The 26141-nt window shown below is 41.4% G+C and overlaps 1 protein-coding gene across 3 annotated transcripts; it reads left to right on the forward strand.

Moving 5' to 3' along the window:
- The first annotated feature begins 30 nt into the window (after positions 1-30).
- Positions 31-26141, forward strand: BAALC (BAALC binder of MAP3K1 and KLF4). Of its 3 annotated transcripts, XR_011148451.1 has the most exons (5): positions 31-293; positions 16746-16915; positions 22051-22170; positions 24758-24842; positions 24920-26141. XR_011148451.1 is itself a non-coding variant. In XM_069005280.1 (4 exons), exons 1-3 carry the CDS (start codon positions 128-130, stop codon positions 22153-22155), a joined length of 441 nt encoding a protein of 146 aa, XP_068861381.1. In that variant the 5' UTR covers positions 31-127; the 3' UTR covers positions 22156-22170; positions 24758-26141. The 3 variants fall into 3 exon arrangements, 2 of the variants coding, with proteins under 2 accessions (XP_068861381.1, XP_068861382.1); XM_069005280.1 differs by having other exon boundaries at positions 24758-26141; XM_069005281.1 differs by lacking the exon at positions 24758-24842.

Here is a 26141-nt window from a genome sequence, read left to right on the forward strand (position 1 = left end):
CAGAGCAGGGGAGAGCTGGACGAGCAGGGATGGGGCTGAGGGCGTGAGCGGGGCCGGCGGGGCGGCCGTGCCCGGCGGGCGATGGTGGCCGGGCAGCGGCGGCGGCGGCTGTGAGCGGGGCGTCGCCATGGGCTGCGGGGGCAGCCGGGCCGACGCTATCGAGCCCCGCTACTACGAGAGCTGGACGCGGGAGACCGAGTCCACTTGGCTGACCAACACGGACTCCGAGAGCCCGCCGCAGGAGGGCGGCAGCGCCGAGGGCCCCGGCCGGGAGCAAGGCGGCCCGCGCCCCGGTGAGTGCGGGAGACGCGAGCGGGCACGGCGGGGAGGGGAACGGCTGCGACACGCACTGTATGTGCACCTACACACACTGTATGTGCACCTACACACACTGTACGTGCACCTACACACGCTGCATGTGCAACTGCACACGCTGTATAGACACCTACACACGCGCGGTGTGCGTGCATGGAGGGGTTGTGCGCCGATCCATCCGTTTTCCTGCTGTGAGGAGAACGTATTCCTGCACTCCGGCCCCCCCAAGAGATGCAGGCGCCCAAGTCTGCGCTGAAGCCGCGGAGGCTCGGAGCGCTCGGAGCGTCTGCCCTGGCGGGCCAGCCCCGCCGAGAGCGGGCCCTCGGGACCGAGCAGAGCCGGGAGCGGCCAGCGCGGAGAGCGGCCCCGCCGAGAGCGGCCCCGCCGCGCTCCGGGCTCTGGGCTGCCAGAGCTGGTTCGGGCTCTATAGACCCGCTCACGGCGGTGCTCGGCTATGAGCGCCAGCGCATAGACGCTGTCAACTGTGGAACAATGTTACCAGAAGGGAAGAGAGCTTGGTCCTTGAGGTTCTTCCTGTACATGGCTTTTTCTTTTGCAAGACAAGTAAAATAGAAAATAGGTTGAGATTAGGGAAGACGCAGCTTTCTTCCACACTGCCTCTGATGCCTTCTGATATACAGAAAGCTGACCTGGGGGTGGGCTGTACAGGAGCAGACCTGCAAGTTTGAATTTCCCAGTTCTTGTCAGTATGCTACATCCTTAGTTGTGCACCTGAGGTGTTACAGAAGCAACAGATATGGGAGAGGGATTGAGGAGCTCTGTTCTGATGTGCAGTTTAAAATGTTTTAAGAATTATTATGTATTGCAGCAGTATCTAGAAATCTCAGCCTAGGTCCAGAAATTCATTGTGCTAGATATCGTTGCTGCCCAAAATAGATTAAAATTTCCATATAAAGTAGTAAATGCCTATTGGCAGCTTCAGATGAAAAGAAGTAGCTTTACAGACATTTGTAGAAAGTAACAAAGCACCAGGAAGAAATTATGGAAGTGCAGGAGTGAAAATTCACAAAGGTGGGCACCGCAGCCAGCCGGAATAGGGAGATAATGACTCTCTGCTGACTGAAATACGACAGGGAGGGAGAAGTCACAAAGGGTCCATGTTGTACTCCTGAAGGCTAAAGAAATACTCTCAAAGTCACATGGGAAATTATAATCATTTGAAGGCGAATGGGTGAGTCTATGAAATACCATATTAAAGAGGATTAGATAAGGAATTTAAAGACGTTCAAGATGATGCTGACCAGTAAGTTCAAATGACAGGTAGCAGTGTTATCTCCAGCAGTGAAAGCTAAACAGAGTGTTACCTTTTTACCCACACTTAGCATTATGTTAGCCATGTTTTTTGTGTTGGTGCCTAAACATCATAAACAGAAGCCAGACAATCCAAGATCTGACACTGAATAGGAGGTAATAAAGAGGTAGATCAGTAAGTATTCCTCCTAGAAACATGTGATAATTGAATTTGTGTTTGGAGATGAGAATACCAGAGATAAGGAGAGGAGAACAATACTCAAGACCAGTAGAGGCTGATTAGGGCATGAAAAGCTTTACAAGAAAACCTTGCAGAAGAGATTAGATGGAAGGTGATGAGGAAAGGACAGAGCAGGAGCAAAAAGGATGAGTAGGATTTTAGTTAGGGCAAGATTCACTCTTCAACAGACCTGTGGTGGCAGCAGTTTAAGGAACCTGAGGAACACACACTTCTCCCAATTAGTGCCTCAAAAGTCATAAAGTACTTCATGGAGAGATGTAGGGTAAGGTTTGAGGTAGGGAAGAAATAGGGATAAGGAGAGGTACTCCAGGGACTAGAAACAGCACTCTAAGTAAATTTACAGATGAAAGGGAGAGGAAGGAGCAATTGGAGGGGCAAATGAGGTCAAGTATGGGTTTAAGACATGAAGAGAAAAACATGCTTTTATTGTGAGAACTGAAAACTGCCTAAGAGTGAGAGACAAAAAAGAAGAGTGAGGGAGGGGACAAGAGCAGGATGGGAGAGATGGGGAAGTGGGAGATGACATTGACGTAAGTCAAGGTAGGAAGACTCTGTAACTGGGACACAGAAAGGGAGGAGGCAGCCAGGGAAGGGGGCGCCAGCCAAATGAGGATGGGGAAAGAGGATGAAGTTGTTCTTTGTAATTTTTCACTTGGAATAAATTGATGAAATTCTGTGAAGAGAAAGAAGTAGAGATAGAATGAAAGAAATATTTTGGGGAAAGACAAAAGCAGTAAGAGGTGGTTGTGATTGTCAACATGTCTCAGTTAAGTAGAAAAAACAACAGAACTGGACATCAAAATGTAAAGAGGGGTAAATTACTCAGGGATGAAAGAATGTCGTGTATCAATCAACAGGATCAGAGAGTGTATCAATGAGGAAAGGGTTAGTAACTACCATATATTAATCTTAGTAATTTCATACCACCACAAATACCATCACATCCTTCTCTTTTTTCAGCCAGTACATTTAGCTTTCTGTGCCTGGTCTCATTTGAATTATATGTATTTCTGTAACCAAATGTTTGTACCTTTACCAAATCATTTTGGAAGCTAAAATATTATTAAATTAAAAGGGAAGTATTGAGGATTTTTCATTTTCTCATTTGCTTTTCTATTTTTTCAATTTCAGTTGATTTCTTAGACTATTTGTTAATTTCCCCACTTGACTTTTTACATCCATTTTTATAAAGTGTATTGTAATCTCCCTATTTTTTACAGGAAGACATATAGGACATTATTAGTTGCTATAACATAGCTAAAATATGAGAGATGGTCTTAGGTTCATGAGACGTGACTTAGGTGACGAGAAGTCACAAACAACCACAAATATAGGTGATTGTAACTTGTTGCAGTACACTGCTGAGGCTTTGGCAATGAGGAACAGGGTAACCTGATATGGATGAAGAGGAATAGAAAAGTAATAAAAAACTTCATGAAGCACTGCAGCTGGTGAGATTGAAAGACATTTTCTGGAAGATAAGTGTACGTACTTTTCATAGGGTGAGTGGCTTCTGTGAGGGAGAAAAAAAGGAAAGAGTCACAGTAAGCCCCTACAATAAAGCTATTTCTTGGAAGAACATCCATTGCTATGTGAGCAAAGAACTTTTCACAGGACTGAGCTACTGTGTAGGCTATAGCTGAGGAAAATAATAGACTACATTTCTGCCTGGTAACCATTCCTTGATCCTTGCAACTCTTTGCACAAATTGCTTTCTCTTTAGAGGGTCTGATTCAGCTAAGTGGAAGTGTTAGCAAAGTAATGACTTTCTGAGGAAGTAATAATCTGTAGGTACAGATGAGTCCCCAGGGCAGTCACCATGGGTTACAAGCAAACCATGGGGAAGAGGTTGAATTCACAGAAAGCACACAAAATCTGTCAAGTATTTTGGAACACGTTTACACAACCTGTTATGTTATATTGGGATGACTTGCTGAAATGTATATGTATATGTATATGTATATGCATATGCATATGTATATGTATATGTGTAGCCTAGTAATTTAAGATGTACAATTTACTACCAGAACCAGGACTGTAAAAGTACTCTATAAACACATTCAATATCAACTCTAACAGAATTTTGTTTGTTTTAAAGCAGGTTCAAAGCCATCTTATTTCTAGTTCTTTCTATTTTCACTGACTAAGTTAGCTGCTGTATTCAATTATTTTCCCTTTGTTATACCTGAAGTGCCTCAGAGTGGATATGGCAGGTTGCCTTGTGGTCAGAGAGACTTTACAATCAATTTACCCCAGGGGCTGCAAGTGCCTTAGGACAGACTTTCTCCTTACTGTTTTCCCATAGCAACCAGCGCAGTAAGACCCCAGTCTTTAATGGGGATTGATACTGAAATGCAAATAAAAGTAATTAATTTTTAAATGATGTAGCAACCAAGTAAAAAATAATTCTCTTGTATCAGAACCGAAAAGTTGAACACTGATTGCCTCAGGACTGACTTGTTTGGTTCCTCAACTAGTAGAATATTTGTTGATTTTTTTATCATTATGTGACTCACAGTATCAGCTAAAAAAATGGCTTTTTACTCTTTGAACTTGACAATCTTTTTTTAGTGAAGTAATTCTTTCCTGAAGCATATTGAAGAAATCATTATTTGTATTCCACACAGACTTGCCTGATGTACTTAGGAGGAAAACTTGCACATGGCATCAGCAGACGTAACTGCAGTAAGTAGTCTGTCAGGAATGAAACCTGCAAGTTAGGATCAGTTCAACTCCTAGTGAAGACATTTGCAAAGTAGCTATGAAATGGGAGGACAATTGAGTTGTTTGTAAAATAAACAGAGAAAAGTAGAGGAATACAGGAGAAATTTTATCGTTGTCTAGCCACTGGCTGGCTAACAGTTTATCTTGCATAATTGCCCCAATACACTCGTGTGTTTATGAACAATTCTTGCTCTGCTCTCTGGGGCTAAATGCCTGGCTCATGCTGCTGCTCCACTGGACAACTCCGGGAAGTTGTGTAGACCAGGCTCCTATTTGCAGCTAGGCTCTGGTCAAGACTCAGTATGCAAAATGCGGCGTTTCAGAGGTAACCTTTCTTGGAGAAGCTTTGGACAGTCAGTTTTGCATCGTTTGCGGCAGAGGGCTGCGAGCAGCCGCAGCCGAGGGCCGGGCTGTGCGAGCACCAGTTGCCATGACAACAGGGACTGCTGCAGCCTCGGACCGCTCTGCCGTCATCCGCTCCCTCGTTTACCAGGTGTACGCAAAGTTGAGAGCTTCACAGAAATAAATAAGCATCAGGTTGTAAATGAAGAACCCGGTGCAGCAGAGTGTTTTTCGTTAATTGGACTGCAGAGAAATATTTAATAAACCATCTGCTTTAGGTCAAGAGGAAAAGAGGGATCAGTGCATTACATGGGTATATCAGGATCTCTTTGTGCTCTTATGGTCTTACGTTCTTTTATTAATGGGTTGTTTCAAAATCTTATATGTGTAATAAACAACTAGAACAGTGATTCTGATATTTTCAGGAGATAGCCTTATTACAGTTCAGAATTGCAGTAAAAGTGAATAAATGCAGCTCTTCTTGGACTGTAGACGTATTGCAGCAATTCCCTTTCTATCATAGTCCAGACCTTGGGTGTAGCAATGTATCATATTTGCATGGGGATGTTTTGTAGCAGGGAGCAGGGTACAGGGTTGGTTTCTGTGAGAAGCTGCTTCAGAAGAATTAACTGTTGCTATATGCTTTAGGAACTTCTAGTCAAACTTTTCACAGCATATCTGGAGGAGAGGGGTGGGAAGTGTTGCAGGATGGAAGGGAATTAACACTGATGTACCACTCAGCATTATGTCTCCCTTAGAATTGGAAATAGAGTTAATTTTGCCATCAAAAAAATATATTTCTGTATCAGTCAATGGATCAGGGAATTATAAAGAACCCTAGGTAGCAACAGAGGAAAATTATAGAATTAAATAAGTAATCTCTTAATAAATGATGGTTGTCAATCCACTGACCTAAAACCACTCAACATTTCCATTTCCCATTTAACACATTGTTGTGGGTTGACCCGGGCCAGAAGCCAGGCACCTACTAAAGCTGCTCACTCACTTCCCTCCACATCTGGACAGAGGAGAGAAAATTTAACAAAGGGTTCACCAGTTGAGATAAGGACTGGGAGAGAGATCACTCATTAAATACCGTCACGGGCAAAACAGGCTCAACTTAGCGATATGAAGGGAATTTACTACACTGACAAAATCAGAGCAGGTTAATGAGAAGTAAAATAAGCTCTTAAAAACACCTTCTCCACACCTCTCCCTCCTTCCCAGCTCTATCTCCTCCCTCAGTGGTGCAAGGAGGCAGAGAATGGGGGTTACGGTCAGTTCATCACCTGAGGCTTCTCCCGCTGCTCAGGGAGAGGAGTCATTCCCCTGCTGCATTCCTCCTGTGGGTTCCCTCCCACAGGAGACAGTTCTCCACGGAGTTCTCCAACGTGAGTCCATCTCATGAGCAACAGCTCCCTGCAAACTGCTGCAGTTGAGTCCATCCCACAGGCAAAGTCCTCTCCAGACTGCTGCACTGTGGGTCACTCTTCCACATGGTGCGGGCCTTGAAGGCCAGGCTGCTCCAGCATGGGAGCAGGGCCTCTCTCTCCACGGGCCTCCCATGGGGTCACAGCCTCCTCTCAGGCATCCACCTCCTCCAGTGTGGGTCTCATCCACAGGTGCAGGTGGATCTCTGCATCCCTCTGTACCTCAGTGGGCTGTGAGGGCACAGCTGCCTCACCACGGCCTGCAGAGGAATCTCAGCTCTCGTGCACCTCCTTTCCCTCCTTCTCCACTGACCTTGTTGTCTGCAGAGTTGTTCCTCTCACATATTCTCACTCTGCTCTTCTCTGGCAGGAAAATTACAACTGCACTACAACCTTTGTTTTGATTTCTTTTTAAATCTGTTATCACAGAGGCATTACCATCATTTCTACTTGGCCCAGCCTTGGCCAGCAGCATGTCCATCTTTGGAGGCACCAGCGATTGGCTCTGCCAAACATGGAGGAAGCTTCCAGCTGCTTCTCACAGAATGCCACCTCTGTGGCCCCCCTGCTACCAAAAACCAGGCCATGCAAAACCAGTACATCATATACTCGGAGTTTGCTCAGCATAGAAGCTGATCAAGGATTACAGTATTGGCCGAAACCAGTATTTATTGCACCACAAGAGAGCATTGAAATTATTGGAAAAATCAGACTCAGACGATAAATACAGCTTTTTGTAATGACCATATTTTTCAGCCCAGCCCTAGCTGTTAATTCTTCCATTCCATACACTTTCACCTTTGCTGTCATTTGATAGTGCAATAGTGGTTTAATTTCACATTTCAGTTAAAAAATGGCACTGATACTTATTTGGCCTGTCAGATCATAATAAGCAATCTACCCCGCCACCTCTGGAAGTATTTTTTAATCATTTTTTTTAATAAATATCCACTGCCATAAAAAAAGGATGCATCCATAGCTAGCAGAACTTAAGTAAAAGTGTCAAAGATAATTCAAAGATGAGAAATTTTCTTCTATGATGACCCTTCAGCTTGCTATTCTGTGAGATGTATCAGACTCAATTGCTGGAAAAACTTCAGTCTTGTTTGAGAGTAGGTGGTTCAGATACTGCATGAAGCCTTCTGACCCGTCTTCATGTCTCGGGTGGGAACAGCCACCTCTCACCCCTGTGACAGGAGGGGAGGGCAGCAGCTGGACACAGCTCTCCAGGTGCCTGCCCTTCCCTAGCAGCCTCTTCATTGTACTCTCTGCCTCTGGGACTTTCTCAAAACACTGCAGAAGTTGCAACATCAGCCAACCCAAACTATGATAACCTTTCCACAAAACCTCTCAGACTTTGATTAGTATCCATTTAGTTAGTGGCCAACAGTCTTGATAAACCCCTCCTACAGTCTAAAGCAGACCTGCTGGTGGACTGATCGCTGATCACTCACAGTTTACCCCAGTATAATAATTTACCGACTGATAAAGTAAATTCACTAAAAATGTCATGTACAGGAACATTTGAATTACATGAAAGGCTTTCCCAGCTGTCACAGTACCAGAAAGCAGAAAGGCTGTTGAGCATCAATAGAGATGACTGGAATTGGAACCATCTCTCCAAATTATTTCTCTGTGGAAAAAAACTCTTTTTACAGCATTGAAATCTTTAAAGGCAAAAATATTCTTAGTTAATGAGAGCCAAAGATCTACCATGAACTAAAGGAAGAGGTTTTACACTGTCTCTGCAGCATGTGGTGGGGAAGAGGGATAGTGAGAGAGGGAGAGTGTCTGAAAGGGTTTGAGCAGAAAACCTGAGTGGTGGTTTTGTCAATGGCACTTTATGATCATAGTCACACCGTGAACCAGTTAAGCCAGCAGTATCCTTCTGTGGATGTAAGGTAAGATCCATGGACTGTAAGGCTGGGAATGCCACCTGGCCATACAGCCCACTGAACTTCCCTAAGTTAATTCCCACAAGGAGCATACCTTTGGGATATTGAGACTGAATTTACAGCTTTTCCAGTGGCTGACATTTTGCCTAAGCCTCTGTAAATTATCCCAGTATTTAATCACTGTTAAAATAAATGTGCAATGTACTACCTGGAAGGTTTAGCTTCAACTTCCAGCTGTTGAACCTTGGTGAGCAAAACTGAAGAGTCATTTCAGCTCACATTTCATGTACCTTTAAATGCTTTTCATGAGGATTTATATTTAGTCTGCCTAAATATTTTTGCTGCTTCTCAGTGTAATTAATTGAAATGATGTGATTTGCTCATCTTAAAATTCCATGTGTGATAAGCTGGGTAATAAGAATGATAGTAATGCTTTCCATGTCTATGTTGGAAATTAGTCTAAATCATAACAAGGAATGCTTTATTACCACATCCCAAAGGAAAGCCCAGGTAAAGAAGAGGGAAAGAACATGTGAATCCCTACGGGTCTAAGCCCCTGGTCAGAACAGGGTGGGTACCACTGTGGGAAGGATGACTTAGAGAGAGCCAGCAGCCTGCTGCTTGTTTTCCATCTCACACAGTACTCTCCTGTAAGGAGAATTTCTGTCTTGGCATTTTAAGGAAAGGGTCAAACAGGCACTGAACCAAAAGCCAGCACTTTTGGAAAACAGGCTGATTTGCCATAATTTGAACCCATGATACAAGGTATTGTGCATGGAGGGTTCAGTTTTTAATGTGCATTTTACATGGGCTTTACTGAAACACAGCCTGTATATTTGCATGTGGAAAAGCAAATACCCCCACTCTATCCTTCTAAAATCCAGTACTATGTAAAGCACTTCAGAGCTTTACTTTTTGTGTGTTATTCACTTTGGAGGAAGGAGTGATCTGTTTCTGGCACATCATGTGGCACTGGTTAGTTGCTTAATCCATTCTGTGTTACTATTTTCCCAGGCAAAAGATGTACTCAGCTTTTAAGGTCTTCCAAAATGTTGCTGATGCTTATTTCACAATACAGTGAAAATTCAGTTCTTCTGTCTTGTTCCAGCTATCAAAACTTGTACCTTCACTCACTGCACTCTGTTGTCTTTCTGGCATTAAGTCCTTGCCTAGCACCATGATTACAATTCTCTCAAGTTTACCTTTTGTATCGTCCCTTCATGGCGTAGTGGTTTGGTCCAAAATACTCATTACTGTTTATCTTCTGTGAGATAAGAATTAGGAGAAACGCAAAGCAGGCACCAAACTTGAAAGAATATAAAGAAGTTTATTAACAGACCTAAAAGAAGGAAAAAAAAATTATACCACACCTTCAGAACTCTTCTCCTCCCCTCACCTTCCTCCCTTCTCCCACTGACAATGTAAAAAGACAACCCTTGAGATGTTCAGTCTGTTTACCACTTCCATAATAACCTTGTTCAGTCCATTTAGGAAGAGAAGTCTCTTTTTGCTCGTGCTATGAAAACAGTATCACGAGACAGCCGCCCACTTCCAAATAACTCTGTTCAGTCCATTTAGGAAGAGGAGGAGTCTCTCTGCTCATATGTGAGTCTGTGAGTCCCTTCCCCCAACTTGCAGCTTTTCCCACAGCTGCTTTTGAGGGTCCACTCTTGAAGGTTTTTGGGGTACAATTTTAAGGTTGAGCCGTTCAGAAACAAAAGTTCTCTTCACCCATCTCTGGGAGCATTTCACCTCTAAGAACAGAGGCCCTTCTCCTTCCCTGGGAGCAAAGGGTCTTCCTCATCTTCATCTTTAGGACTATCTCTGGGAGCATCTCTAGGAACTGAGGTTTTCTCCTTTCCCATTTGGAGCAAAAGTCCTCATCGCTTCCATCTCTCCCTGTCCAAACTTCTCATGAAATTACAGCTGTGTCAGCATTGGCCTATCTCAGCGCAGGTGCTTTTGCTCACGAGTTGAACTGAACACTCCACCCCCCAGATCTTCATGAAATTACAACAGGTACTCTGATATATCATAGCTTCACAACAGACTTTCAGCTTTAAGCATCTCCTCTTTCTCTTCCCTCAGGTTTCCAGCTCTTCACAGCACCAAAAGGGTTAATCTCACCTTGGCCTTGCAGCTGGAATGTGGTTTATCGAAGTGGAGGGGGGGGAAGCGGAGCTGCTCCTGCTGCCCACAGCAGGGCTGTGGGGGGGTTCCACAGCTGGAACAGGCCCATCAGCTCCAGGATGGCCGTGGCCTGGCCCGGCCTGGCCCGAGCAGGGCCTGGGCCGGGCCCACTGGCCCCCACATGGGGCCTGCAGCCACCTGTCCCAGCAATGGAAATGAGAGAGCTGGGGGGGGGTTGTCTATTCTTAAGTGTGGATCACAGAGGCATTCACAATTTTAAGTGGCTTAAAGAATTGTCCATATTCAAACTGGCCAGCTGATAGGTTCTGTCAGGTCATAGAGGAAGCTGTAAGAAGAACATCACTTCCGAGACTTAGCTTGCTAACCTATGACAATGGTCAGGCCAATTCCCTTTTATTCAGCTTCTGGAGTCCATTTGGCATGTAGAATCATTTATCTGGAGCTTTGCAATGATCACACATTCATTAAAGAATGTTGCAGCATGCATTTTGTATTTGGTATAACTACAAATTTTATATTCACCTTTATTTCACAGACATGGTTTCAACACTGTTAAATTTGTTTACAAGACAGCTATATTGTGATTCTGTTATCACAGTTTGAAATTGAAATGTACCAATATACAAAGATTTAGCATGTGCATGTACTTGTGAAGTTAGGCCATGCAAGTGATATCCAGGTTTGCCGCTTGAGAGGTTGTTTGGGCTTTAGGGTGAGCTCACTTCAAACAAGCATCCCCCTGTAAGTAGGGAGGAAGGCACAGAGCTCCTGGCTGCCTCCCCACACCTGCAGTGTGCCTGGGCATGGCTCAGCCCTGCCTGCCTGGAGACAGCTTTGGAGAGACCTCCAGAATGTGCAGAAAGTGCAAATATGTTTGTTGTATTTTGCTTTGCTGTCTAAAATTCATATCATGTTAGAGTTCAGAGAAACCATTCTGGATTCTCTGAATGTCTTGGCAGTAAATTTATTGCATTATTGTATTTGCTTATACAAAACATTGTTTCTGATAATATTTTCCTGCTGCAGCAGGTCATCCATCTGTAAATCTGGATCCTTCATCCTAGCTCACAAACCCACCCTCTGCTATGCCTAAAAGTCTAAATTCTTACTTGTTAGGTAAAAGAGCTATTGCATATTTCCTGAACATCTGGCCTGATCCCTGAGGCTTCTGCTTTGGAGGAAATGACTTAAACCTGGCTTTTGTCACAGCCTCCACTCCATTCATTTTTTATCAGTCCATGCGATGTCTTGTTTTTGCAGCAGAAGCTTGTACCAGCCCTCAGGCCTGCAGATGCATGGCTTTCCCAAAATGATATAGTTTCAAATCCAGAGAACAGGTAGAGAAAACAGATATTTCAGTGTTTTCTGTACTTATTATAACTCTGTAGCATTAAATGCAAAAAACTCAGTGATGATTGCAAACACTTATTTCCTCTGGAAGCACCTGTATGTGGTGATAACACTTTTCATTTGTCTTCACTGTGAGTTTTCTCGGAGTCCATCTTTACAGTGCAGCATCTTTTTAGGAAGGCATCTTCTAAACCAGCATCTTATGCATTATGCATGAGATAACAGTCATGATAAATAAAAAAGGGTGTTGCTGAACCAGAAAATTGAACCCTACTGGTTTGTTCGTAGTCAGTTCTAAAGGTATAAATTCAGCACACTAATCAACAGCTACCCACTTGAAACAAATGCACGCTTGTTACTCCATAACAGAACACATGACAGCACAGGGTCTCATGTATACTGGGTCAGATCTAGAGCATATTTGGGTCAGAATTCATGTCCTGTTTCGGTCACTACCTGTTGCTTTAAAAAGGAAGTGGGAGAATACTGTGGCAAACACACATGGAATACTTTTCTCCACAAATAGTTGATTCTTTTGGCTAAGATTAACTTTGTCTCCTTACTAACAAGGCTTCATACCCTGCTCAAACTTTTTGACAGCATTAGCTACTGCAGCATTGCTGATTTTCTTAGTCACAGAAATGTTCAGGTCATCTTGAACCTTACTAAGATTTACTCATTTGATGAAGTCTGTGCAGGAGATCCAGGCAGACTTGTCTATGTGTTACTTGTGGTTGAGAAGCTGCCTGTGGTCCTGATATTTAAGGACTACAAAATTATCCCCCCTAGATCTCTTTTCTGTCTCTCTGTGCTGGCTGTCAATCCATGACACTACTTTGCTTTTTAGACCAGTTTTACTTTCACAAACTGAATTAATTGTGTGATTTCTCCCCTTTTCACACCATCTTTATACAAAGGTGATACAAAAATCTTCATACAAAAATCTGGTTAGAAAGAGTTAAGAGTAAAAATTTCCTCTCCTCTTTATGAGATACTGTCATTAAGAAAAATTTGACTTCTTAGGTGTAACCAGGCTGCATGAAGAACTAGAGCAGCATGTATGCAATGTTCATCCTTGGTTTTGTTATCATTTGTGTTGTCATTATAATAAAAGAAAACAGAAAAAATAAGAAATACAGGTCTAATGTCTTAAATTTTCATTCCATATTTTGCATTTTCATTGACTTCTCTGTGATGAACACCCTCTTTACTAAAATGATTCCTTTCAAAGCTTTCTTAGACAGCTCCCTCCCCATGTAAATGTGGGGTTTTTTTAGAGCTACATGATTTAGCATTTTGAATGGACATAAGCTTGCAAATCTGTGAGCAATTTTTCAGACTGCAGTTTTAAATATCTATCTCCTAAACTACAAAACTGGGATGATGCTGTCTGACAATTATGAAAACTCATTCAAAACTCAAAAATGATTTGTTTTGTTCTGTTTTCTTGGAGAACACACCAACCTAAGCTGCTTTCAGCTGCTTGTTCTAATTCCTGTGCTACCTCCCAAGTTGTGCCAGTCTGACTACTTGCGTCATTGGGGGAAGAATAAAGTCTAGGATTGATTTCAGTTTAAAATAATCCTTTTTCCCCCTGATGCTACCAAAAAAAAGCACTTGTCAAACTCCAGCCTAAAGGATTTTTATTGGCCTGGTAAGAAAGACAAGACTTAGCCTGCCGGTGCAGCCCAGCAAGCGAAGAGGAAGGTGGTGGTAAACAATGCCATGGGAGGACAAGTTCTTTTAGGCACACTTTGTGCTGGAAAGGTAGACATGGATTTATGAGCAGTGGGGCTGCTGCATGGGTATTCTCCCTGTGGTCACTGAGAGAGAACTCGTGTGTGTTTGTTACAAATAAACCTGATTACATACAATGAAATACCAGCCACTTGTCATCCATTCCTCCCCAGACGGAGAGGCCTGGCAGTCCCCCAGACACTGACCAGCCATTCCTGAGGGAAGGTTCACCATCACATTCGTGGGCACTTAGTAATCACGCAGAAACCCAGGTTTTGGGAAGGGAGCCATGAGAATGTTGTAGCCTTGCCATTTCATTTGAAAGTAAAATATATGTATTTGACAGAGCACTGAGATGGGATCTGCTGTTTTTCCTGGCCTAAAGAGGCCCCCCAGCCTTTTAGCAGGAGTGCCATGAAAGAGAAGATGAGAATGAAAACAACCTTACTGAACCCGTTCATTTAAATGTCTACAGTGATTTAACAACACTGATGTAAATTGAAGCTCTAGAGTGAAAGACCAAGGAGATTATTTACCAAACCCCTTGCTGTGAGGATGGCATAAATATCTCAACAGTCTGCTTGTTTTAAACAACACTGAGGCAAGACCCTTAGTATTGCCATCCTGCTGGCTTGTAATCTCCAGATAGTACATACAAAATTTAACACTTCCTTTTTGTGTACTGTGGCAAATCCTAAATACCAATGCAAAAATATTTGCTATTTTAAAAGCAACCATGTGTTCCTAACCCTTTTTTAACATCATCTCTGTTTTGCAATCATCATTTTGTGTTATGTATCTAGTCTATAAAATAGGTGTTGCTTTATGAATTGCCAAAACAAATCTCATGCTCTTAACTCTACTGCTTATGCATTCTCACTGCAACTTCTGCTTGGTGCTCATACATAAAGAGCAAGTCACCAAAGTCTTTGAACTGTTGCCCACTCTCTAAATCATCTATTTGCCAATGAAAATGAATTCTAAAATAGTTTCTTGACTTCAGAATAGCAAATATACTACAGGATAAAATAAAAAATCTTTTTGCCTAGTATTGGGGACAACCAGGTCATCCATATAAAAATATAGTAGCAATAATGGAAGGCTCAAATACTGATACCTGGTTTACTTCTGACAAGTATTGCGAAAAAAGTCACACCCCTGCAATGCAGGATGCAGCAAGTATGCTCAGGCTGCAAACTAACAGAGACAAAAACCGAACCAGATATACTATTTTCAGGACTGAGATTTTCCATCACCCTCCAGAAATGGATTCATGAAAGAAAAATTGTTCTATACAAGACCAAAAGATGCAACACAATCTGATAAACAAACAGTTGTACTTAATAACAAAATGGCTTTTTAGCTGACAGCTGCTTCACCAGACAATTTAGTCAGAGGCCAGATGGCCAAAGAGACACATGGTGGAAAGTAATTTCATAGGATGACTCCACAGAAGGAAAAACTCTTAACTTGTATGTTTGAAATGTCAAAGACTCAGTTAATGGAATTAGTGTGTAATTCCTAGTGCAGTTTGCCTGTTGAAAGCTGTGCTCAAGCTTGTTCTCAGAGCTCCACCGTAAGTTGAAGCAGCGAAGTCCTGGCTGAGAACTCTGACTCACAAGTGGGTCATTGCCTCTCCATCTCCCTTCCTGACAACTGGCTTTGTCTACGATATCAGTCTGTGCCACTTACTGCTCTGCACCAAGTCATTTTTTTGCCTCTCCTCTGGCACTGTGGAGTGATAGGAAGAGGTAAGACCTAAAACATAAGTAGGTGTGGAATTTTGGAAGATGCAGGAGAGGTGAAGTTTACTGTTGTCTTACTGAAGTTGCATCTAAACTTAGGAGAACAACATTAGTTTTTCTATCTAGCAGAAAAGGGAGTTTCCAAAGACAGAAGTATTTTTTAAAAAATAAATTATGATATAGTATTTTCAAGCTTCAGTTCGTTTTTTCCCTATCAAAAACTACGTGACAGCATTATTAGTTAACCACCACAAGTTAAAGCGCCGTTGGAAAACTCTGCCTCCATCTTCTGACTGCTCAGGGAAATGCAGTGACTAGTTTGTATTTAGACTTCTTAACTCACAGAACCATAGAAGGCTTGAGTCGGAAGAGATCTTAAAGACCTTTTATTTCACAAATATTTATATATTTTCAAGACCAAGGCTTTGAATATTTGGTTGAAACTTTATTGAATTCAGTCATTGCCTTTGCTAGCTAATACTGACAAATGTTGCCTTCTACTGACAAATCATCTTTTCTTACAGATTTCTGAAAAAGAATTCAGGACTTTGCTTCCTTTTTAATACCCTTAACACAGGACTTGAATTCCTACCTGATTATTGGCAGAAGGTTTTGATTATACAATGTCACTTCAAATAGCAATGGTTTGTCATTGGTTTTCCACATACTTTTTTCTCACTTAGTGTCTATGACTCCTTAATTTTTCTAGGTTTGATACCTGCATCACTGGTTAGTAAATTTGCCTTCTTTGCTTCTTTTTTAACATAAAGCTCTTCATAAATAAGCTTTGACAAAAACTAAATTGAGAGCAACAGTCATGCTTCCCACGTACTCCTTGCATTTGGATTTCAGACCCAGTGTTGCAACCAGATGTTGAGTGCTCTGCACTTACCATAAATGAAAACTGACCTTTGTTAATGCAGTAAGATGATAAAATTAATTTATGCTGTCAAACATCATGTTGTACAATGCATGTGTATCCACACAGCTAGAGCAGAAAGCAAATTACTCATTTATTTGATTGCTGATAGACAAAACAGCATGAAATAAATTTTTCCTAAATTTCTCGACTTCAAATGAAAAAATATTCAAGACAAGGCCATGAATAGAGCAACCTTTCCATCCATATTCGTCTCATCTGTCATGATCACATCTAACCCCTTCATTTCCCAGAACTGGAACAGATTTAAGGGAGTCTTGTCTGGGTCTTAATTTCAACTCTCGGTCATGCAAGGAGCTATGTGTGTAGAGAAGCCAATGGAGACCCGCAGGTGACAAAAATCTAGTGATATGCTGCACTCATTGACTGTTTTTCCAAGTTTTCTGAGCCAATGTTTCACAAAGCAGTGGACCATAGGAAAAAGGCCCAATGATGTCAAGTGTGAGGCTCAAGATGAAACAGGGAGGTAGGCTGTTCGCACTGTGCAACTGTACCACACCTTGCATCACTGACACGATCACAAAATGTGGCAAAAGAGAGGGCCAGAGGCAGCTGCAAACTGCTCCTCAGTATTAATTGCCCAATTCCATGTGTCCCAACTAGGTCCTCTGGAGGATGGGAAACTGGGTCACACAGGTGTATCTGCAGCATCAGCCACAGCTGGAATGCTGAACGCCGAGAAGAGGAACAACTGTGGCTCTCAGTGTGCAAACCCCATGGTCCACGGCATGGGAGCTACAACACAGAGACAGAATGGCTTCAGGACCACAGAGGTATGAGTATAATTATGTTCCCTAATGCCCAGCACTAGCTTCAACCAGGTCTAAGTTACTTTTGTGACAGCCTTTCTTTTTGCAGAATTTTGCAGTATTAAACTGTATTTAATGTCTTGATATAGGTGGCAGGCTGCACTACAGCCATGGCATGATTGAGCTGAGCACCTCTGAGAACGCTTCATGCCTGAATGGCCACAGAATAGATGTTTTATTTGTCAATCAGAGTAACACACACACACTTGCTACAGTAAAGAAAGCCCCCACGCTCATTTCTTTCTAACTCAGTCCAGCTGTGGCATGTATTGTACAAGCTATTTAGATTAATTATCTGAAAGGGAACATGTTTTCCCTTAATTGCTGTTCTGCTTAAAATATGTGCACTGCATGAACCCTGGCTCGTTCAAAGCTGGACGTGAAGCTTGAAAAAGTCAGTGGATGTCTTTTCAATAACTTCAGTAGGCTTTGGATCAGATCCTCCCCCTTTTCCCCCTCACTTATGCGTTGCATACATTGTATACATCGTAAGAACAAGGCTTTGGGGCTATACCAAAGACCAGCCTTCTCCTGTCACAGCTGCCTACCCACCTACCTGTCTCTTATGGGTTTCCACTTGCTGCCCTGTTTGCATAGCAGCTGCGGAGCTGCTGCAGATTAAAGAAAGTCAAAACCTATGGCTGGTTTACTGCTTCCTTGGTTTCTCATTTGAGGAGGCATTAGGTAAAAATTTGAGGAAGGGAGATTTCCTTGTTTTCTGGGTTGTCTGTAGATGCAGCAGATAAAGTCCTTTACTTGGTCCTTGGCATTTCTCAGGGGGAATCTCAGTTTCTACTTTGAGAAGTGCTTGCCATGCTGTTGTTGCTGCTTCCCCTACTTTTTCGGGGGAGTCATAATCTAATTTCACACCTGGGGAGAGGGAGACTGCAAAAGTTTGGCAATCACAGAATGTGCAGTCATGGGTGAATGTTTATAGTCCTGTGGGAATTTGCCAAAGGTACACTGCACTCCCTTCCAGGTGAGCATGAATTTAGCCTTGAGTTGTTCCTAGAGTGGAATCATAAACAGCATATCTTTTACATCTAGAGTTGCCATCTGTGAATAGGGTGCTCCCTGAATTTGCATTTCCAGTTCCACAAAATTTGGCACAGCAATAGTTAAAGGTGCAATATTGGCATTCAGTCTCCTGCAGACAATGGTGAGTGGCCACTGTTCCCTCAGCTTTTTCACCATTATTCAGGGGATACAATTGGTTTTCTTATCTGTACAATGCTGGCTGGATTGGCAGCCCTCTTAAGCATAATTTCTATCTTTTCTTCCAATTTTTGCTTTATCTCCTTTTCTTTCTGTAACTGTTTCTGCAGCTGCTCAGTTTCCAAAGATAGTAACAATTCAGTTGTTTTCCTGCCCTCTATTTCCTCTCTCAGATCTTGTTTCACTCTGCTGTGGCTTTTTCCTAACTAATTTCTCCAATTATTGTCTTTCTCTATGCTCTGCTGAAGCGAGTAGAATCTCAAAATGATCTTTCTCAGTTATAAGCTTGTTCTTGGGTTCCAGATCTTTCTTTTATTTCCCTCTCAAAAGCCAGTGATGACTTTAATAATCCATTTTCTGATTTCAAAGCAGCCTGTTCTATATAAGATATATTTGAGGCGAGAAGGGAGTTTTTGATTTCCTTTTGTGTGCAAGATAAGTGAGCCTCCAATACTGCACAAATAATTGCTTTGCCTGTCCAGAATTTTTGGGCCCATTCCTTGCCTGCCTGGGAAGGAGCACATTCATACTTCTGTAACTGTTTATCCATGGCAATCCTGCCAACTACACCAATTTTCTATCACATAAAAAATTAGGGAAGGGAGACCCCCTTGCTTTCCACATTGTCTGCAGCTGTAGCAGGACTGGAGGCCTTCCCTTTCTTACCCAGTATCATCTGCCTGTCCAAGACCCTGGGAGACCTTCACAGACAATATTTTAGAGCCACCAACCCGGCACTCTAGGTCTGGTGAGGTGCCAGAAGCGCAGTGTGGCGGCGCAGTAAGTCTGGTCACGACCGCAATCCCTGATGCAAAACTGGCATGCATTGCACTGTAAGTCTGGGCAAATTCAGTGAGGCTCCACATTCACAAATAGGGCAACTTCTTGCCTGTTGAACAGAGTAAGGTCCACAAACTGCTGTTGATAAATGCACTGATATCAGAAAGCATAAGCAACAGAATTATTGTGGAATAAAGCTTACCTGACAGGTGTCCCCATGGGGGAGGAGAGGGTACAGCCTGTTGACCATCCCAGGACACAAAGGTAGAGTCTCCTCTAACCTCCCTCCCTGGTTAAGTAATATTTATATTGTTTTCTTTGAGGATGGGGGGGGAAAGTTCCAGTTGATGTAATTTCACACTTAAATGGAGTTTGGAGGACTTTATATACATGAAAAGCATGTACAGGTTTTACTTCATTGGCATATGAAAAGGAATATGTATTTTCAAGCTAAAGCAGATATCAGCTTTTGGTCACCATTTGGGTCATTCCTTTGGCTTAATTCCTGTTAGCTGCATTGTTTTAAACAGAGAATGACTGCAACACCTCTGTGCAATTCCATCCTTTGTTTCTTGCCTCTCTCGTGCATGAAACAAGCTCCCCTGGTGCCCCTGCTCCTCAGGCATGCACATAGTTTGTTTCTGCTGAATTACTGCCAATGTGGGCACGCCTCACTGAGCTTTGTCTTTTGAGAATTTTCCACAGAAAGTGCCTCAGCACAGCTTGTGGTGGAACTGCTACACCCAACCCATAAGAAGTTGTCCCATCTTGGGAGTCACATCCTTAAACCAAGGGGTCCGAGCAAATGAAAAAGGGAGCTTGGATTGACCTTCACCTTGCATTTGCTAACACACAACACATCAGTACATGCCTATTTATTTTATACCTTCATTGTATTATTATCTTCTCTATTGCTCTAGTACAAAGATATTCTCAGGTGACATAAAAGATACTGCTGTATCTTTTCAGGAGATACTGCACCTCCAGGTGGACAGGGACACATTCCACGGCAACATGACATCTAGAGCCATGGGCTTTCTGTAAATGAAAAACCCAAATGCTTGTCATAGCCACTAGCCCACAGAGAAAAACTAATTGGTGAGGTTGGATATGGTCAAACAGAGCAACATAATTATTAATCCAATTTGAAAAAGACTTGGCCACAATTGAGAATTAGTGTGTACCTGTCCCAGTGTTCAAGAAAATTGTCTAATTTTGTAATTGAATGGAAAATTACCTCTGTATTGCACTTAGTAGGAAGTATGGGCAAATTCCCACAACATATTAATAATGTGAGTGTTGACTGTAATGGTACTGCTCAGTGAAGTGTGGATTCCTGCCCTGAGGCCCCATGACTTTGAAGATATCCTCCTGCATTTTCTAGCTGAGATACATTCAGTAACATCTGTGCTGTTGCAGCTCAGTGCAAAGAAAATTTCTGATAATAAGTAAAGCATTTACATTATTCTCCACATCTAATGCAGGTGCATAAGAAAGGAAGTTGTCTAAACTTCTCATAGTCAAAAAAGAAATACATATTTCTAGAGAGAGAGTGTAGTATCTAATTTAGGCCCAGCTCTGGTTTGCCATTCTGCATCTCTGTTTTTCCACTGACTGTTTAGGGAACCACAAGATGAGCAGATAATGTGAACACCCTAAGTTTAGATGCCTCAAGTTGAAAAGGTGATTATCCCCTGCAACTCCAAAAGTACCCATTTTATTCACCTGAACATGCATATTGACTACAGTTTTTCTTTTATCTCGACATGTTGTAGAATACAATGCAATGCAGCACATGGTGCTCTTGGGAAACTTGGGTTGTGCCATTGACCTGTGGGCTAGTAGGGAGTAAATAACATCACCTCTCTGTTTCTCACTTTCTCCTGCATCAGGCTCTAAAGCAGCCATCTGCCTTATCCCTTGATACCTGGTTATGTGATAGGGTCCAACTTGTGCTGTCAAAAGGGAAAAGACTCTATCTGGGAGATTAGTACCCTCTCATGACGGTAATGTCAAAACAACTTAGAAGTAAAAGATGATGATGGTGATGATGAGGAAGAAAGGAGTGCTATACCAGTGAAGGTAACAAGGATGGTCAGACACCTCCCCCAAGAAAGGTGGTATCCATATTATGTCCTTGACTGACAGTAACCTGGTTTGATTCTCATGATAGTCTTTGGCAAGTCCTTGCATGAACAGTAGCACTGGGGGAGCAGACAGCAAAGGAGCAGGTGTATTCAGGCTGCAGAAATGTGAAATAATACACAGTGGCAAATTAATTCCAGGTGCTGCTCTGCGATATATATGTACCTTCCACTTATGTCAAAGGAACTCTATCAGACATTATTTTACCTGGCACTCTTACCATGTAAATAATGCCTAATTTACCTGGCATTCGTTACACTGAAAAATAGTCTCATGGAACACTGGCAATGCAATAATCAAACCCACCTAATCAGCTGTGTGTCTCTATCAGCCCGGATCTGGGTACACTTTGTTAGACCTATCCAGTGTGTTATAGTGCATTGCTTATGGCAGCAAACAGTCTGGGAGATAGAAAAGTATAAATTTAAATTAGGGATGCACTTGCATGCCTCAGACAGACTGACTTTATTTGAATATTGAAAATAACCTGATGAAGCTCTGAAAGGTGTATTTTGTGCTTGGGTCTTGTATGCAGGTGGAAGTAAGTGTTACTTTAAAACCATATTTTCCCATCAGAAACATAAAATCAAGTACAGAGAATTCTGTCTCAGGCTAGTGATGCACTACTCACAGTGACATAAAAAGGAACCTCTAATTTTCACTTCTGGACTGAAACCAGATTTATTTGCCCTGCCTTTAGAGTACACACATGTAGAGACGAAAATTATAGTCAAGAAGGCTGATCCAAAGCCTACTGACATCCACTGGCTTTGTAGCAGGTATAAAAGCTTGTGTCCACACTGAATGAGGAAGTTGCTCTGCATCACAGTAGAAGGATGTGTGAAGGATGCTGGAGACATTCTGTTTATTAAGTAGAACTGTTCTTGTAAATTAGGGGGTAATCATCAGTGGCTCTGTTGTCATTGTGGAACTTACTGTACTGTTTAAAACCCTCACAGAGTAAATGGGACACACAGAAAATGTCCACACAAGAAGTCGCCATTAATGTTACAAAAGGCATCAGACAAAGTGATAGAAGAAAAACCAAGAACTGCGCCAATTAATGAAGAAAATTGCAGGTGAGGATGGGCTTAACAATGCTTCACTGCACTTTAAATGTCAGTCACTGAAGACATGAAGGTCTCCAGGTGTTCCAGGTTGAATACAGCAGACAGCTGCTGCTGAGTGCCTCTAGAAGCAGATTTTGTGGAAACCAACTACAAACACTTTAGGATCTTCAGATGTCATTTGTCTAAAGCAGTGGCACTACAAAGACATACACAGAAATTCATGACATTTTTTTTTACTAACTTCTACGTTATCCCTTGTGTATGTCCTGTTCTCCATTGCTATTAAGATGAGGCTGGATAACAAGGGGTACAGCTCACTGCAATTAAAACCAGGAGAGGAACAAATGAATCTGCATTTTTAGTCATAAAGGGTTTTGAGTGTGCACATTCAAACCCACAGAGTTCATTTAAAGCACTCATGTTTTTTAAAACTCAAACCCAGACATCTCAAGAAAGTGAGACTAAAGTCTAGTCTTCCACTAAATCTCCTTTCAACTATATATATATTGGTTATATATAGTTAAATCATACAGTAACCTTTTTATATATTAAATTTTCAATTACTTAGTTTTTATTTATTGTTTGTATTGACATAATTTTGGTCTTAAAAACAGTAACTTTCATATTGATCAGCCTTACTTCAAAGTCTTAGTCTTAGCTGGTAAGTAGAGTTATGGCTACTTGGTTATTTTATACATGCCCCTTTAATTATGTTGAAGCTCAGGCTGACTTGGAAAAACTTACCATTAACACTACATGAAAATAACCACAATTTAAAAAGCCATATTCTAATATCAGTTCAAAAAAGAAACTTTCTTTGATAAGATATAATTAATTCACTGTGCATAACTTATTTAATACATTGTGAACATTCTGTATCACAGTACTCCATGATTATCATAAATATATATTAAAAGGAACATAAATGTTCAGTGTAGTAAAGTCTAGGAACTAATTCAACATATTACTTCTTATTATGGAAGTAATAATATATATTCTCTGTGAGTTTGCATGTTCATGAAGATAAAAGTGATAAATTTATTTGCCTTCCCCATCAGACATTTGAGTATCCTTAGAGGGCCATTTAAGAGAACTATTCAAAAGTTGTTCATAACAAACAGATGGCATTTGGAAAAAAAATCCATGTATGAATAGTAAAAAGTCCTTTATACAAACATGCAAACAAGTATAAATAGGATTGTGAACTGAACCCCAGTTTATTCCATATTAGGATCATTTTAATAGCTTGCTGGTTAGGTGTGTGAGTTACTTTCCTAGTTGTACAACAAGTCTATGCAACAGGAATTGTTTATTAATTACTCCAACAAAAAAGCAAACTGGAATCCAGTCAGAGCCAGACTTTTGCATACCATAGCATATTCTAAAAGGGTTTACTGGCAGAGAGAGTGTGGTATAAATATCATAAATATGATACAAGAATGCTACAGAAAGTGAATAGTGATCCTGATGTGTTAAAGAGTAAACAGGATTTTGAAGGAAGGTAGAAGGGAAGGTTTGTTGTCTAAGAAGCTGCTTCAGAGATTGTTGCCTTGGGTGGATACCACATTAGAGTGAGTAGATGCAAGAACAAAGGAGTCCTGGCAGTGAGATAATTTATTAGCTAAGAAATTATGTAATGATGATGTGCTGACCAGATGTGTCACATGACTTGGGTCACACCACAGAAGGAAGCCCGTGAGCTGCATAGCCCATAGGCATGAAGGAGCCCTGGCTCATGCCAGCAGCCATCAGTGAGGCAGCCCTTAAATCTTGTATTCCAAACATGAGATGTGACAAGATGGTTTGCAAGAGATGGCCTCGGTACACAATTATCTGGGCAAGAGCACAGACCTTGCTCATGCTGACCACACTTCCCATCAGGGTGGCTGGCAGCTGCAGAGTGGTGAATGCTGCCTGCCCTGGACTGCTCGTGGTAACATTCCTGAGCTATTCCAAGATCCCATAAACCTGTTTAAATCCTGAAACTTAGCTTTATGACATTCAAAGATTGGATCCAACTTCTGTGGTACAAGCCATGTTTAGTAACAAGCAATTTTATGCACGCTCCTCATGTAATACATTACTGTTCTTATTCATTAGGCAGTAGCTGAAAAGAAATTACATTATGTCCTAGGCTTCTTAGTGCTTGATGTGCAAACTTCCAATGACCTTAATAAAACTAAGAGCATGTTGTGGAGATATGGATCTTGCCTCTGTACACAGATTGGGATATACTTATGTTTACTTTCCTTCTACTAGAGATAACCACCCGTAGAAACAACCAATTTGTTTATAAAATAATATACCATTCTGTATAATTAGGGCGACAGAATCTAGTCTGTACCACTTTAGACAATTTAAAGTCCTAAAAATAGATTCCTGTGCTGGTTTTAGTGGAAGAAGCAAGCCCAAAGAATCAGCTGGACATCTTCACTCCAGGTAGCCCTCTTAGGAATAAGGAGTCTTATTTACAGGGCCTGTTCTTTGAGCATCATCTTTCAAATATAAATGGCTCAAAGACATAAAATGACCATGTTAAAAGACATGCACTTTCAGATAAAGGACCTATGGATGTCTCTGTCTTCTTATATGCCAGGATTTTTGAAATTTAATTTTCTCCAAAAGACATTATCACCAAATAATGTTCGATGTCCCTTGGCTGCACATCAAGATTTCTACAGGTACACTGAAACAGCACACTTTCTGCTGGAATGATTTGCCAACAGATGGTGAGTTCTTATTATTTATCTAAGTTCAGGTTTTAAACAGAAAGGAACGTTGTCCTGTTTCCATAATTTCAACATGAAGTCTACATAGGATTTTCATCTGATACATCTTCTTCCACTATGTGAGAAATGGAATCACTCGAAAGAGGATATTGGCTAACGAAGAGAGAGGATTTACGGTTGGCAATTCACCATGAGGCAAATTAATCTTCTCAAAGACTCAGTACAGCTTTATCTTGCACTATTCCTTCATCTTCTCCCTTATGATTCCTTAATGTATTTCATCATTTCAGCATTACTGTAGGACATTGACTAGAAGACACACAATTTTACTGTGTGACTGAAATGATTTTGTACTGACATAAATAGGAAACTATAATTATTGTGTAAGTAATATATGAGTACTGCATTAAACATGCATTCTTGTTAGTTAAATTACTGAGATTTCATAAAAACCAGGACACAGGTATTTTTGATCTTTCTGGTATGTTCATATACATAGGTATTAATTTCTGCATGTCTCTGCATGTGTACATTGTAGTGTCTTTAGTGTGTACTTCAGCAGTTCAGGCATATTTTTTTGAGAACCTTTAATTTCTGTTTGTAATTCTGACACCCAAATGTAAAATATTTTAATGTTGGAACTGAAATCCGTTTTACATGCCTTATGAAAAGAATGATCTATATAATTTGTGCACAGAAATGGTATTTGAAAAAGCAGGCTTAGTTTTATTTGCAAATACATCTAAATTCAAGCTAGACTAACGGGAACATTTTTGTACTCTCATTTTAGCTGCAAATAAATGAAGATTGACCTTAAACTTGAAAATGAAAATAAAGAAAAATTTTAAAGTGTCTGTCTATTACTCCTTATACTTCACACTCCTGTGTTTGTGCTTGGTTTAGCTTTTAAAGCTAAGATCAAAGAGTGCAAAGGTATAATGAATGGTTCCCACCTCTGCTATTCATGGAATCTGCTATTCTGTATCTGATGTCCTCAGGTTGTGACTCATGGACTGTTTGGTCATATGAAAGGAGGTGACATACATATATTCCCCATAAGAAATTGGTGTATTTGCTAAAGAGGGATTATGAGGTCAAAATACAGTTGTGCCTCTGTAATTATAAATGGGAGTTTGTTGTTGCTGTCATGCCTAAAGTGGAAGACACTGGGAATCTGAAACACTTTCTGTAGTAAGATGCCATGAGGCGACTATAATACATAGCTAAAGAAATCTCTTATTCCTGCCTGAA

This window comes from Aphelocoma coerulescens, chromosome 2 (genome assembly GCF_041296385.1).
Source record: "Aphelocoma coerulescens isolate FSJ_1873_10779 chromosome 2, UR_Acoe_1.0, whole genome shotgun sequence".
NCBI lineage: Eukaryota > Metazoa > Chordata > Aves > Passeriformes > Corvidae > Aphelocoma > Aphelocoma coerulescens.